Here is a 15917-nt window from a genome sequence, read left to right on the forward strand (position 1 = left end):
ATGAGTGCCCTCCTTAGTTGCAGGGTGAGAATACCTCCAGCCGTCAATCAGCCCAGCCTCCTCTACAACCCCACACAGAATTTCTCTAGCTTGCACATTATACTGAGGACTCCCTTCCGATCTATCCAATTGAGCATGAAGTGCAAAATTGAAATCCCCCCCCCCACACAATGTGAGTGGCATCGACAGCAAGCACATGGCCCCACAACGTAACGAAAAAAGTTGGCGTATCAACATTGGGAGCATAGCAATTAACAAACAGCACAGTGATCTGCCCAAGCCGCCCCCAGAGTAGCACATAGCGTCCCTCTGGGTCTCCCATAGATCCCAGTTCTTGAAATGCGAGCGATCTTTTAACAAGGATAACAACCCCTCGAGCATAAGAGGAGTATGAAGCAAACATCCTGGCCGCAGCCCACCTCCCACCAAAGCTGGGGGAAGGCCCAGGACGCAGATGCGTCTCCTGGAGGAGGGCCACATGAATAGCATGCCTGTCCAAATACTGGAGCACATTTCGACATTTCCTAGCATCATTAAGACCCCGTACATTCCAGGACAAAATTGATATCTTGTCTATAGTGACAGTCGACATTAGCCATATTCAGGGCCCCACAGGACCCAACGAGCAAGGGCGGCATGTCCGACTCCCAGCAGCAGCCAGCAGCAGGACACCAGCCCAGGACGCAATCGTCCCACCACATACACTCCACACACATCCCAGCCATCTCCAAACCAAGCAACCAGAACCTCAACAACTCCCCCCCAACAGCACCATCCGTGCAACAGGCACCCAGGAAACACATCGAGCAGCACGCAGCAAATACAGCTCATCCGGCCCAGAACTCGCACACGCGTCCCTCGTGTAGCGTGCTCACCACCATGCGGTCGCCGGAAATAGCGGTCGTTTCTCTCAGGCTCACAGCGAACGAAGGCAAGGGCCCCAGGACCAATGCCGCACAAAAAAATAAAGGACCAGCCGCAGCAGCGGACACGGAGCCGCGCCCATTCACACAGACAGCAATAGCAATCAACGCAACGACCCATGAGACCTGGGCGAACACGCATCGTCAGCATCATCCCCACCCCAACCACCCACCTGATGCCACCCCATCAGGCCATGCATACTCCCACCCCCCTCCATTCCCTAACACACATCCAGTCAACCAACAAAGGACTAGAGTCCAAACCAAAGGTACAAGTGGGGTACACCCTCCGGGGCACCACTCCCACACACCACGCCAGTGTCCGAGCCAACGAGTCCCAAATGGCCCCAGGCGCAGCGCGGGGGGGGGGGGGGGGGGTGCCCAGAGCGCGAAACCAAATAGCACCACCCTGCTGTCCCATACCGACCCCAAGAACCGCCACTCACACATACACTCGCAAACAGTCAAGGTAAAGCCCCCTCTATAAACACGGATGGCAGCGAGGCCATCGACGCAGACAAGGAAGTCAATGCAAAAGACATACGTCAATAATGTCTCAATACAAAAATGAACAAGGTCACCCCAATCAGGCGACCTCCTCCTCAGCCGCCGAATGGTCACCCTCAGGGTCTCGATCGCCTCCTCGATCTGCAGCCGCTCGATCGCGCTTGAGGCGCTTTACAAAATCCTCAGCATGCTGTGGGTTAGTGAAAAAGTGTTGCTTACCCTGGTGCGTCACTCTAAGCTTGGCGGGGTAAAGCAAAGCATAGTCCACCTGCAGTTCCCGAAGTTTCTTTTTCACCCCTAGGAACTTACGACGCTGGTCCTGCACCATCGGCGTGAAATCGGGGTACATGGTGAAAGACACCCCTTCAAAGCAGAGGGCCCGATTGGTGCGGGCAGCTTGGAGGGCAGCGTCCCGATCTCGATAGTTTAAGAGACGCGCAATGATGGGGCGCGGTGCGGCTCCAGAGGCCGGCCGAGGTCCCAGTGACCGGTGCGCTCTCTCGACGATGAACTGGGATGAAAAGGCATCCGCACCAATGGCGCCCACCAGGAGTCTCTCCACATAAGTTTCCATCTTTCCAAAATTCGTTGACTCCGGCACACCTACTATACGAACGTTATTGCGCCTACTCCTCGCCTCCAACTCCTCATTCTTAGCGGCAATCACCCGCAATATATTATCCATTCTCGCCAGCTGCGTGGTATGAGCGGCAGCAGTATCGTCGTGGTCCGAGATGCGCTGTTCCGCCGTTGTCAGGCGTTCCTCGTGCACGTCTAGCTTCTGGACCACCGCATCCATGCGCAACGATATTTTGTCCACTTTGTCCACTATCGTGGCAAACCCCTGCCTCATCTCCTGCATCATCTGATGAAAGTCCGGGGTCTGTGGCTGCGGCACAGTATCAGCAACAGGCGGGGGGGAGACCGCGAGGTCCCAGCATCCTGGAGCAGTCGCGTTCCCCTCCTAGCCCCTCCAGAGTCAAAGGACAACTTCGACTGTTTAGCGTCCGGTTTCCCCATGGTAAAGCGCTAGTAGCACAGAGGGGCACCAAAGTCAAGAAGAGCCAGACTGCAGGCCGACACAAGCACTCGACCAAACGCCAAAGCACGGGGGCACGAGCAGGCATGGACGCCCCGCCACTCCCAGAGGAAAAGATGGCCGTCTCCGCTCCTAGGCCAAAGGGGGTGCTCTACAGGCGACCAGACGATGATCCGCTGTGCCTCCGTAATCAATAGTTCCTGGGCAGGCAGAGGTAGAAGCCGAAAAACCAGTTCGAAGACAGGGGAGCATTCAGCAGCATGCCCGGCCAGCTAGCAAGCCCGGTGGAGAGAGGTAGAGCAGGGCCTACACCCCACGTGCGGAGCCGCGGGCTAGCGTGGGTAGTGACGCCGGGCTACGGAACACCCGACCTCCAGAGCGCAAGTCGGGAAACTTGGAGCCCTCGTAACTTCGGCCAGCAGCCTCCGGATGGAACAGGAGTTGGACCGTGGGTGGCCAGTCGGTATCCCAGCAGATCTATAGTGTCAGATCAGGGCGCAGTGATGGTAAGCAGGATCCCTAGTCGGATAATAGCTCCGGGCAGCAGGAGCCTCACGGCAGTGCGGCCATTCTGCAGTGCGCCCTCTAGCGCCCCTGTTTGTGACAGTCCTTACAGGGCTTAAAACCTGTTTTGGGAGGGGATATTTCCTTGCAAACAGAATTTGTTTTAGGTATATTGTCTCAAGGAGGTAGTTCCAGATCCATGACTGGTGGCACGGAAAAAGGTACTAACGTCAGTGCACAGGAGTGGCGCTTACATGGGTCCAAACATCATTTCCGGAGCGGAAAGACGTCAGGGTGGAGCCGCATCCCACAGAGCTACTACTGAAAAGGTTTTGAGATCCAGTCTGATGATTCGTGAATATTCAAAAGGAGAGGCGCCTCCAATCAGAAGTATCTATCAGAAAAAAGTATCAGGGGAAGTACCAAATAAATAAACAGTCTGCAAGCCTGGTAGTTGCTTTCTAGTGTGGAGTTCATTCCATCACCATGGTCCGCACTCTTAATTGCACAATTTTTTCAAATTCCTTAAAATCATTGTTTCATTTTCAAAAGAAGTGTCAGAAACATTACAGAGCATACAAATTGGTTAATAACGTTTTGTGCAAATCACTAATGTCTCAGACCACTTCTTACACAGATATAATGCTAAATGGGTGTAATTCACTCAAAAAGAAGCTGGGTTAGATAATGAAGAGGTGTCTAACCAGTTCTGCTCTTTCTAGATCCAGTCTGGGGATAATTCTAAGGTTAGGAATCTGTGGCTAGAAGTAGCTATCACATATATACAATAAAAAAACTTTGTACATGTAGAGTTTAATTTTGGTCGAAATGCAAAATAAAAAAGGCTGGCATTGCCAAGATCACCCATCTTAGCAACATTGTAGTGAGACCACAGAGATTCATAGAGGGCATGGACCCAGACTGGGAGAGATGTGGAAATACATTCACAAGGGTTGAGCAAAGCAAGTGACAAGAGGGATCAAGAGCGGAAGATTATGAGGTTGGAGAACAAGATAGAAAGAAAACATAAGCAAGTAAGGATCTGTCCATGAAATCTCAAATTGAATCTGTGATGTCGGATTGCTTTTTTCACCTTCGCCGCATCAGAAAGATCAGCAGATTCCTTACTCATGACGCCCTAGTTCAAGTTACGCTGGGTCTAGTTATCTACTGTATCGATTATGTGAACTCATTGTATATCGGTATTCCTCTCTATCAGTCTCAACAGCTTCAACTTATCCAAAACCAAGCAGCCATACTGGTCTTCCGGCAGCCAAGGACCAGTTCTGTTAAACCTCTCTTGAGGAGCCTGCACTGGCTCCCTGTGGTCCAGCGCAGCCTCTTCAAGGTGGGCTGCTTGACCTACCAGGCCCTTATCCATCAAGGCCCGGCTTTCATTGCTGCTAAACTTCACCGATACATTCTTTCCTGAGTCCTTCGCTTTTCTAGCTCCAATTTGCTGTCCGTCTGTCCATTCAAGCGGAAAAGGCTTGGGGGACTAAGATTCGCCTTTCAAGCTCCCCATTTTTGGAACTCCTTGCCTTCTGATCTTCGTCTTATCCCCTCTTACCACTCATTTAGGAAAGCCTTGAAGACTTGGCTGTTCTCCCAAGCTTTTGATTGATTGTTAATGTGCCCTCCCTGCAGTCCTGTCCTCTGCCTGTCCTAAAGCGCCAAGAAGCCGTTGGTGAACGTGCGCTGTATACATTCTTTTATCATATCATAAGGAAGAAGATTGTGGGAAATTGAAGTGCCATTACAAGGAACATAAGTAATAATGGTGTAGAACACAAAGAAAAAGACAAACTGGCCTGTGTTATAAGAACATTAACAGAGACTAGCAAGAAGTAGCTTAATGTAATGTAATAAAATAAGAGGACGTGAATTGGGGCCAAAGAATCACAACCAAAGTAAACCAACTTCAGGAAAGTGGAGTTGAAAATAAACCCACATTTGTAGAATATACCCAACATGAATATTACTCATACTTGCTTCGAAAGGAGGGGAGGAAAAACTCTTACCATAAACTGCGCGGACTAGAATACAGTTCTTGAACTCTGTGCAAACTTCTTTACATTATTGATGAATTGCAAGTAAAATTAATGTAAAGTAACACTAATATTTGGAGACTTCCATGCCTCAAAACCACACTTCTATATGGTTAATGAGTGTACTTCCTTTCAGGATAAAATATGGATGGTAGCACAAGTCAGCTGGATAAGTAAGAAGGAAGAAATGAAGCTAATTGAATTGATCAATGCAAGTTCCTTTAAGATAATTTATGGACGACAGACTGATAACCCAGCACAAACAAAATATATCACAGTTGTGTGGGCGGAGTAGTTTGACTGCATAGTGAATACTGAGGCTGGGTATTTAATCTACGATCTAGCAATCCTAAAGTGGCTATAAAGTTATGTAAAGGTTGCCTGTCTAATGGTTTCATACATTATTGTACACTAAAAGGCTTATTAATAAATGAGAAAAACAGAAAAGATGGTTATGACTAATAACTATATGCTCAAAAGAGCATTTAAAAAAAAATCAATGGACATGAGTATTGGTTAATTGAGTGTAAAGCTTACATAGACATTATCGTAGATGCAACTGTTTGATAAATCAGCCCTAACCCTCAAGCAGGACACAAACATAACTAAATGCTTTAAACACTGTATGACTGCACATCAATTGCAGACATTAAAAAAGTATATAATGCCAAACGCGTCACTGCAGCAACATATGGTAGTCCATTATGGGGCTGCAGCAATGTCTAGAATGTGTCCAACAAAAAATAAGTTTTGGAGAAGCATATTGTAGTCATGACCTGAAACTCCAATGAGACAGCTGCGGGTGGAGCAGAATAATAATAAAATTGTGCATATAATCGCCGTAAGGAGGTTAAACATTTGTGGAGCTATGCTCAGTTTATAAATTAGCTTTAATCCAGCTAATGGACACTGGAATCAAATTAGAAGATTCCTGGCTCAAGCATATTAAAAGCACTTTTAAATGTTAATGAAAGAAGTATAGCAGCAGTCCCCAAAAATATATTGGGATGGATGTACTGAATTTGAAGCAAAATTAGGTTCTAGACTCTTCAAATACTTAGCAACCAAAGAGAACATTTCCTGTAAACCTGTTTGAATCAATATAGTTTTAAGCTACAACTGATTCTTTTATCTAAACATAAGAGAGGGTGTCCTGTCTCTAAATACACAGAGCTCTATGAAAAGAGAGAGCGCCAGGACTAATGGTGGTATATCGGCCACCTTGGGCGTCGCCAGACTTCCCCACGCTCTTTGTGAGACTGGTCCAGGACCTGTGCACAAGATATGATAAAATGGTGGTTGTTGGGGACTTCAACTATCATTGGGAAAAATCCCCTAAAGAAGGACAAGCATTACAGATCGAGGAGGCGATTTCCTCCTTAGGTCTTACCCAACAGGTCAAGGGACCGACACATGAGAAAGGACATGTGCTCGACTTAGTCTGGACTACCATGCCAGCCCAGGGCGCTACGGAAATTCTCCCTTGTGCTTGGTCTGACCATTCTCTAATAAAGGGCAGACTCATATTAAGGGGCTCCCTGTCCAAACATGGGGAGGGCTGGAAAACGGCCCGCAAATGGAGAAATCTTGACGGGGAAAAATTGGTCTACCTCTTAGAACACCCCCCTTTAGCAAAAGAGCAGGATGACAACGTTGATGCCCTGTGTGGACACCTCCAGCATAAACTGGGGAGTGCCATTGATGTGGTGGCACCTCTTCGCAGGATGAAAAAGGTGGCGAGAGGAGCTGGGGCGCCTTGGTACAATGATTCCCTAAGGGAGATGAAACGTGGGGTGAGGAAGAAAGAACGGGCATGGCGTAAAAAATATGACGCCATCACCAAGCAAGAATACGTCTCATCCTTAGCCCATTATAAACTAGCCATACAATCTAGGAAGGCTGCGTTCTTCGAGGAAAGAATAGCTGCTGCAAGAAATCCGCAAAAGGAAATCTTTCGGGTCCTGGCGGAGCTCAGGGTGAACAAAGAGCAAAGTCCCGAGTTCACTCAGGAGGACTGTCAGAGGTTTCAGGACTTCTTCGTAAAGAAGATATCCGATATCTTGGACGAAATTGCGGAAACCGTACCCCTCGAATGTCCTTGCCTACCAGACCTTATCGCCCCGTTAAATATCCCACCATTAGCTGAGTTCTCCCCTATTTCCAAACAGGAACTACTTAAAATCGTAGGCCGAGTTAAATCGGGTTCCTTGGTGGACCCTTGCCCTCCTGACATATTCAAGGTGGCAATGCCAGGAATTGAGGAAGAGGTTCTGCATCTATTGAACACTTCTCTTCGCACAGGACAGATCCCTCTAGCTTTCAAAGAGGCCCGCCTGATCCCCTTACTGAAGAAACCTGGTGCAGACACAAAATGTCTGAAACATTTTCGGCCCATCTCTCAGTTGCCTTTTTTGGCTAAAGTGATTGAGCAGCATGTGTTAGCTCTACTCTCGGGCCATCTAGAGAGTAACAACCTGCTGGAGATCAATCAGGCAGGGTTCCGTGCTAATCACAGCACGGAACTAGTCATGTTATCCATTCTAGATGAGCTAAGAACTCGGGCTGATGTAAAAACACCGAGCGCCCTGATACTACTGGATCTCTCCGCGGCGTTTGATACCGTGTGTCACAAACAGCTTCTGTCGCGGCTGAGATCCTTTGGCGTCATGGGTACAGCACATGCATGGCTTACATCTTTTTTGCAGGGTAGGACACAACGAGTACAGCTGGGCGATCTACTTTCCACCTCCGCTCCGATCACCTGCGGGGTCCCACAGGGCTCTGCTTTGTCACCCCTACTTTTCAATATCTACCTGCAGCCACTAATTGCTCTCCTGAATAGGATGGACTGCCTAGTGTACAACTATGCCGATGACACCCAGATAATCATCCGGCTGGATGATGGCCCGGGAGAATCCACTAGGCTACAGGACATACTGAAAACCACAGTTAACTGGATGTCCGAGAACTCTTTGAAAGTTAATCCGGATAAGACGGAAGTGCTGCCCATCTCCATCTCGGGCAACCCTTGGAATGAGAAATTTTGGCCCAGGGAGCTGGGTACACCACCGAAACCGGCAGCCGCAGTCAAAAGCTTAGGCCTATATGTGGATAATAAATTATCCATGGAAAAACAAGTTACCACTGTAGTGGGTACCTGCATAGGCCTTCTAAGACAACTAAGGAAGATCTCTGCCCTACTTTCATTCCCTACTTTGAGACACGTGGTCTCAGCCACAATTCTGGCCAGGCTGGACTACGGGAACTCCCTATATATAGGTTTGCCCCAGCGGCTGCTGGACAAACTACAGGGAGTTATGAATGATGCAGCGAGGCTGATATTTAAAAAACCCAGGACTGCTCATGCCTCCCCCCTGATGCAGGAGCTGCATTGGCTCCCAATTCGTCAGAGAATTGTCTTTAAAGGACTGTGTATCGCTCACAAGACTCTGTATGGCAAAGCACCAAAATATCTGAAATCCCGATTATCCCCCTACACACCGGGTAGGACCTTGCGTTCATCGGACGCCACTCTTTTGTCCCAATCCCGCTTCAAATTGACCACGGTGGGGGGCCGTGCGTTTTCCAACACGCTCCCAGCTTTATGGAACAAACTGGATCCAGAGCTCAGGAAGGAAAGCAACTTACTTTTCTTCAGAAAAAAACTAAAGACTGTATTGTTTAAACAAGCATGGAGCAGATCGTAGGTGCACAGTTGGTTTCAAGTGAATGTAATATCTCATCACGTAAATCTGGACAGACAGCGCTTAGAGACCCCTGTGGTTATAACGCGCCATATAAATTAAATAAATAAAATAAATAAATAAAATACTGTAATTTCATTTGTGACAGAATTACTAAAGAAGAGCTACAGCCCTTTATAATTTGTTTTGTCCATTATACAAAGCTCTAAGAGCCAGGTAGCTAATGCAATTATTTAAACAAATTGGCACAGTGATGGTTTGCGAGACAGTGTTAGTATACCTCTTGATGAGGACAATGTTTGGTCAAAATATGGTATATTATTTTACAGTTGCTGTTTGGAAAGTACATTAAGATGTTTCTACAACAGTGTACGCTAAGATTTTGCCTTAGTTTGCTTCAATGAGAAACTTATAGACTGTGCATTGAATCAGTTTGTTGTACTATTTGAACATAAAACTAATATCTGTAACATCTATATTTTGAATGAGTAATGTGTTTTGCATGGTAAATAGATTTTCATTATTCTTTGTAAAAGTTTGAATTTTACCTACTGACTAATTGTTGTGTCAAACAACGAATTACTAATTTGAAGAGTAGAAACTATTCATTTTAATTATGATAGGGTGCCCATTTTATTATATTTTGGGTATAATAACTTTCACAAAGACACCACACTCACTCTTTTTCAGCCAGCTTCGTTTGCAGCGCACTACGATCTCCTTTCAAATTCTTGACCAGTCCTCGGAGACGCTCACACTCCTCAGCAACACTGCTTGTTTGAGAGGAGTCTTGATTCACCTCTGCTTTAACATGTGAAGCCACAGTTGCTGGTTCGGCTGTGTTAGACGGCTGAGACTTGGTGATTTCTAGCTCATTGAGCTTCTGAAGATAGTGGAACAATGGTGAACTATTAGATAAGCTGGAGCCATCATTAATAAAATAACTAATAATCTCAATATGTGATCACTAGTATTAATTCCCGATTAAAACATCAGTTATGCATGACTATATCAATACTAGAAATAAATGGGAAATTACAAGCATCAGATGTCAACAGATCTACAAAGAAATGCAACTGAGATATAATCTTTCAGCTTAAATGTAATTGACAACATGAAGGTTGGATATAGATAGAAGACTACAACAGTAAAATTTGAATTCTTTTTGTATTTTCACCAATTGTTAAGGTGCTACCTACTTTTTCCAGTTCAGAGACTCGTCTCACCAATCTTTGTTTGCTCCAGTCACTGTATGCTAAAGAAAAGACAGAATTCGAAGCCAAATAAGAGTCATATTATCTTTAAAATTTACTGAGGATGTAAAAACTCTTTTCTCAGAAGACATTTAAAAATCAACACATTTCCAGGCTTTCACATTAAGGGCTGAAGAAAAAAAAGAGACAAGGGAATGAATGACAGCAAAGAACTGAATTAACTGTCATGTCAACATTTGGTGGTGGGGTCATTAAGACATGCACATGGAGATTATTTATGCTATGAAAATAATTTCTTGCACAAATGGTCCTGGTACCCACTGCAAACTTTTAAAATTCAGTTTGATGTATTCTCATTTGTTTATAGCATTTGTTTGTGCTCCAATTTACTGAACAATATTTAATGTAATTTGATTCAGGGTTCGTTCCTAATGTCAAATTTTTTATAAGGATGGAAAACAGCTTTCTTTCTTTTTAGACAGAGGCTCACAAACCAAGCCTTAATTGTTTTATAAGGCTAATTTCAAAGTTTTGAAAACAGAAACACCTGCATCCTCTTCTTTGCAGCAGTAAGTACATTTAAAAAAAGATCCACTATAAACGCTTAATAATGTCATTTTTACCTGCACTTTGGTTTGAAGTAGGAGAGTTCCCCAGAGCTCGTTCCAGATCAACTTTAAGGCTTTGGTTTTCTTCCTGCAGATCTTTAACATTCTTAGTCAATTTTGCGAGGGCAACGCTAAAAGACTTTTGATGTTTCTGGGATTTTTTATTCTCTGACGGACTTCTGTTGATAAATGGGAAAGACAAGTAGAGGCATACACTGAAAACTACAATGCAAATTAATTCAGAATTTGAACAAAAGGAAAGGAAAACGTTCACTGGTTAACTTAAATTCATTATTAGAAATAGGATAGGAACTTAGGGACTCAACATCTCTTGGGCTGAGAAATCTAGTTAGACATATGCATCCAAATGCTCTTTATTAATTTCCCTTAGGCATATAAAACACTGCAGCATCTTTCATAATGTAACCAATTTAACCGAAAAACAGTTGCGTGCTGTAACAAACAAATAGATCAAGAAATAGGGAATTATTTCAAACTCGGTGGCACTACTTTATTTCACGTGGGCAGAGGGTACTCCTTTTCTCCCTGCAAACTACAGTCCACTATATTTAGAGATGTCTGCCTGTCTTACAGAGATCACTGTATCTTCATAGGTGCCATGGCATCTCCTCTGAAGGTACTGAAGCTTTGCTATGTGTGTGCAATGTTCATGTTTTTTTTTTAAACACAAACATCCACAAAGGTATTTTGTTTTTAAAAATAAAAACTAAATGTCCCTTATATACTGGGAGTTTTCTCACAGCCTGTTGAGGTCATTTATTTGTTTTCCTGTTTAGGACCGCAAGGTTTTACCTGCAGCCCCAAATAGGAAAAAAATATAGCAGAACAGCCAACCTAAATAGGGTGGACGGCCTGAGGTACTTTGACCAACAGCCCAACGTCAGTCGAGCAGTTAGTCAAAGGCTTCCACTGGCAGTGGAAATATGATAGTGCACTGGACTCTAAACAGTACTGGGTAACTTTGAGTTAGGGGGACAGAGTTTTCTGTCACATGCATGGTAGAGTACCTTGTACACCAAATTCTAAATAAGAGACTACATTTATCTAGATCAAATTTATTATGTTTTTGTGATAAAGTAAGGAAAGATACAGCAAGATGAAAACACTTGGCCGGGGGTGAACAGTGTGGGAATAAAACAGACTCACTGGTAACATATTTCATTATTTTTGGTTTATTAATGAAGCTCCAATATTGCAAACCAATTCTGTTTTGATAGTCACAATGATCATCAGTCAATCAAACCAACATTCACTCTCCAGTAGAGATTGTCCTTTAAGCCTTTCAATGTTGATTATTCTTTTCAAAACATATATTTCCTTTTTGTAGCTGTACTAATACAATCACCTTAAACTGTCACATTAAGAGTAACAATCCTACAAGGTTTCTAAGTCTTACCCAGGCTGGACATTTGACTACCTGTATAGTGATCTCAGTAAAGAATCTTTGTTACATAATATTGCACAAATCTCCTCAAAATACCTGCCAGCAACAGAACATCTCAAGCTGTACTATACATACATTGTTGACTCAGCACACCCTTGTTCCATCACAATAATGAGACATCAGATTCCTTATTTAACCATCAACAAAATTATGATGTGATTGCACAGACTTATTCATCATTAATTCCTTTATTGATAATTCCTTAAAATTCTTGCTGCCTGTGATGTAGCTTAGATTTCATCTGGAGTCAGGCATTGCTTTATTTTTGTGCTTTAGACAGACTGCATTTGAAATGATGCAGATTTTGGTGCAAGTGGAAAACACATGGCACATGAAACATGAAATGAGGCCTAGTCAGTCTGAAATGCTTGTGCTGAATAATGTTTTTTTTTTGTTGCAGTGTAGAGAAAACTCATAATTTCAGTGGCCTCTTTATCTTTGAAAGTAATCCTGGAAAGTGTTCTCTCTTCCCAGCTCATTTTCTTTGTAATCTACACTCCATGTTCCTGTCTTAAGAGATTTTGGCTTGTTGCATATTTAGCCCATGCATATTCAGTACATAACACATCTTCTTATAATGTGTATTAATTACCATGCACTAACACTATACGTGGCAAAACGGATTTTGCATGAAAAGCTATTTAAAACATTAGAGCATGTTGCTATGAGTGTGTATTAACTGTGTGTGCTTTGATAATTTGCACTGGTGCATGATTATGCTAGGTTGCATATTGCACATTTTTTGCATGTTGTGCACAAATAATAGAAAAGCTGCTTTAAACTAATAGCTTTTGCTAGGTAATCACTAATACAGGGTACTAGTATGGAGGAGGTAAAACATAATGGGATTTATTATCATAAATTAAAATCTTTTTGTGTTCATTTTGTTTATGGGCCCATCATTAAATGGCTGCCTAAGAATCCGGCATGGCTGAGAATTGTGCTGAAATGAGAGACACATGCACAGGACTGCCAAGTACCTCAAATGAAGACCCAAAGGAGACATGGCCACAGTGAACTGTAAATTCTTGTTATTGTGCCAATGTACCAGTGTTTGTTGAAAATATCATTCCTGCATGCGATGTGAAAGGAAGGAGGAAATGGACTGATACATTTTTCTGCCTTAATGTTGCATATTTGTATAATTATTGCTGGTGAAACATAAGACTGTACCAAGCATTAACACTTCCTTTGTTAAAACTGGTATGGGTTGGATTTGCCAATGAAAACAGGATGGCGAGACCCTCATGTCATCTATGCTAACCAATCACGGTACAAGCTTTACTGAAAACTGCAACATTATTAGTATAGTCAGCCAAGAATTATATATATATATATATATATAATGACCTCTTAGGGGGTTTCTTCGCTCGCTTTTTAAGCCTTGAGCCTCAGCTGGCCTTAGTCCGAGAGGGAGGAGAAGAAGCAGATGAGATCAAGCATCATATGGGTTAGGACGTGAACGTCGTGGGTGCAGTCTGGGAGAAGATTGCTTCCGAGGAGAGATAGAGGGAGGTGGGGGCATAGGCTAGCCTTGTACGTCATATTTTTGGCAAGGCAGATCACATTCCTCTGTGGTCTTGTGAAGGGCGGGCTGTCCCGCTCTTTGTGACGCATAGAAAGGCAGATGGAACAGACCAGGGCAGAAGGTTTAGATGCTAAAACTTTAAGTTTATGCTTTGAGTAGTTAATTAGTTTTGAAAAGATATATTTGTCTTCTGCATTTATTTCTCTTTATGGGAGATTTTTACCTAATATTAATTATTGATTAGCCTTGCATAATTCACTCTTAAATTATATATTTCCTGAACTCTTTAAAGAATTCTGACGGACATTTGATGTCTCATTCCTTCCTTTTATGGAATGCTTTGTATGCAACCTATAATATGTTCTGTATTAATTCTAATGTTCCTGTTTTCCAAATTCTGTAACCGGATTGATACTTGACTAATGAATAAAGGGTCAGAGAAACTTGACTTTTGACAAGAAAAAAACCCCTTTAAAATACCCACCGGGGGGCGTGGCTAGCGGCCGAACATGGCGGCAGCATAGAGGACTAGCTCCGGCAGGGAAGCGACCTCTCCATCTATCCGCACGATAATCCGTGACTAATTGTTACCTCCAACGGCAGCACCGGACGCCCGAGACCGGGCGGGTCTGGCAGCAGGTTCCCGGACGAAAATCGTGAATTGGACGACGGAGTTATCGTCGAGTGCTGAACCGACCGGAGCACAGGCCCACCTCCGGGCACTCGAGTGAGAACTGAGACCGACCGGAAGTGCAGCCTGCTCGGCTACTACAGACAGGAAGTGGTCGGTGCAGGAGGACCACGCCCAGTGACGGCCCTGCCCAGTACTTCTTTGCTCGCTATACCCAGCGGAGGTTCATAGGAAGGGTGGCCGTACTTTATCAAGAATACCATCCGAACTTTGCCCGACAGTCTGCCCTGCAGGGACCATCAAGACGTCTCTCTCATTGTAACGGAAGCCCTCTTCATCTTGAACTGAGGTCCGCATCGTGACTGTGCTTTCTCTTGATATCCCACCGGACCGACGAACTGTATTCTCTCCGCGACCGAACGATGGCCGGGAAAGGTGTGAAAGGCGGCACAACCCAGACTCGTATTGACCGCTTCACAAACGATAGAACCGCTTCCCCTCCGGCGGATGGGAGGACTCCCCCCGTAAAACCAGGCGAGCCTGGGGGAACGAAGAAGGCGACGCTGGATGACGTTATGAGGGCTCTTTCGCAGGTCCAGACGACGGTGGGCTCTATCTCGACCGAAATCACCCTTATCCGAGCGGACTTTCACAAGATGGCCGAGAAAGTAGGCTCTTTAGAGCTTGTCACGAAATCGCTGGTGGAGGATGTTTCGGAACTGCAGACGGCCATGGAAGCGGTCATGGCGGAAAACAAGCTCCTTAAAGACAAACTCGACGATCAGGAGGGCCGTTCCAGGCGGAACAATGTGCGCATTCTTGGCGTTCCAGAGACTGAAGGTGTGAGGGCTACGGATTTATACGTGGAGGATCTCATCAAAACTCATCTTCAACCTAAAGGCCTGTCGGCCTTCTTTTCCGTGGAGCGAGCCCACAGGGTCCCGGGAGGTCAACCGAAACCAGGGGCCGCGCCTAGGCCAATCCTAGCAAGACTGTTTAACTAGCGCGACCGGGACGTCATCCTCCAGGCGGCACGTGTCTCGCCACCGGTGAAAATCCTCAACTCAACGGTGGCATTTTTCCCGGACTACACGGCGGAGGTGGCCAGGCGGCGAAAAACATTCTTGGATGTTAAAAAGGAACTTAGGAAACGTGAACTCCCTTACTCCATGATCTTCCCAGCCAGGCTTCGGGTGGTGGCGGAGAACAGGACCTGGTTTTTTGACGACCCTGGCACTGCACGAGACTGGCTGGACGGCTGGCGTCCTACCTCTCACTCTCGCCGCCCTGGACGGACTAAGAACGGCTCGCCTCAATCTGACCGCAACGCTGCCGGAGACGAAGGTACGAACAGTGGCAGAAGCTCACCGGTACGAGACGAGGCTAACCTAAATCTGGAGGTGGACCCTTGAACACATGTACGTGACATTGATGTTTGGGACTGCGGCTGGAACCGCCAAGGACACTGGGCCGAGGGCCTCCGTGGAGGGTACGAGGGGTCGCTAATTCCGGAGTGCTCCTCACCCCCAACGAGCAAGTAACTGTGTGTTTTCTTTGGGGTGGGTTTAAGCACTCTGCTAAATTGGGGTGGCGGGCAGTTTGGAGTCCGTGTAGCAGGGAAGCAGGGTGGGTGGGGATGTTGGGAACGGGGGGGTTATGTTGGTTTGTTAGTTTGAACTGTTTGGCTCTATTCCTCATTTTGAAAATGCTAGTAGTCACTTATGACCGTATTCCTGACACCGGGTA

At 45.3% G+C, this 15917-nt stretch overlaps 1 protein-coding gene across 3 annotated transcripts in view; it reads right to left on the reverse strand.

The window, feature by feature from the left end:
* The window catches only part of IQCE (IQ motif containing E), a 272321-nt gene that overhangs the window by 114728 nt on the left and 141676 nt on the right, over positions 1 to 15917 (reverse strand). For all 3 annotated transcript variants that reach the window (XM_086940632.1, XM_086940634.1, XM_086940633.1), the window contains 3 exons: positions 10563 to 10726; positions 9925 to 9980; positions 9406 to 9608 (listed from right to left, as the gene is read on the reverse strand). In XM_086940632.1, the coding sequence (XP_086796758.1) occupies positions 9406 to 9608; positions 9925 to 9980; positions 10563 to 10726 (423 nt within the window). The remainder of the gene's footprint in view (positions 1 to 9405; positions 9609 to 9924; positions 9981 to 10562; positions 10727 to 15917) is intronic.

The sequence above is a fragment of the Lissotriton vulgaris genome, chromosome 10, assembly GCF_964263255.1.
Source record: "Lissotriton vulgaris chromosome 10, aLisVul1.2, whole genome shotgun sequence".
NCBI classification, from domain to species: domain Eukaryota; kingdom Metazoa; phylum Chordata; class Amphibia; order Caudata; family Salamandridae; genus Lissotriton; species Lissotriton vulgaris.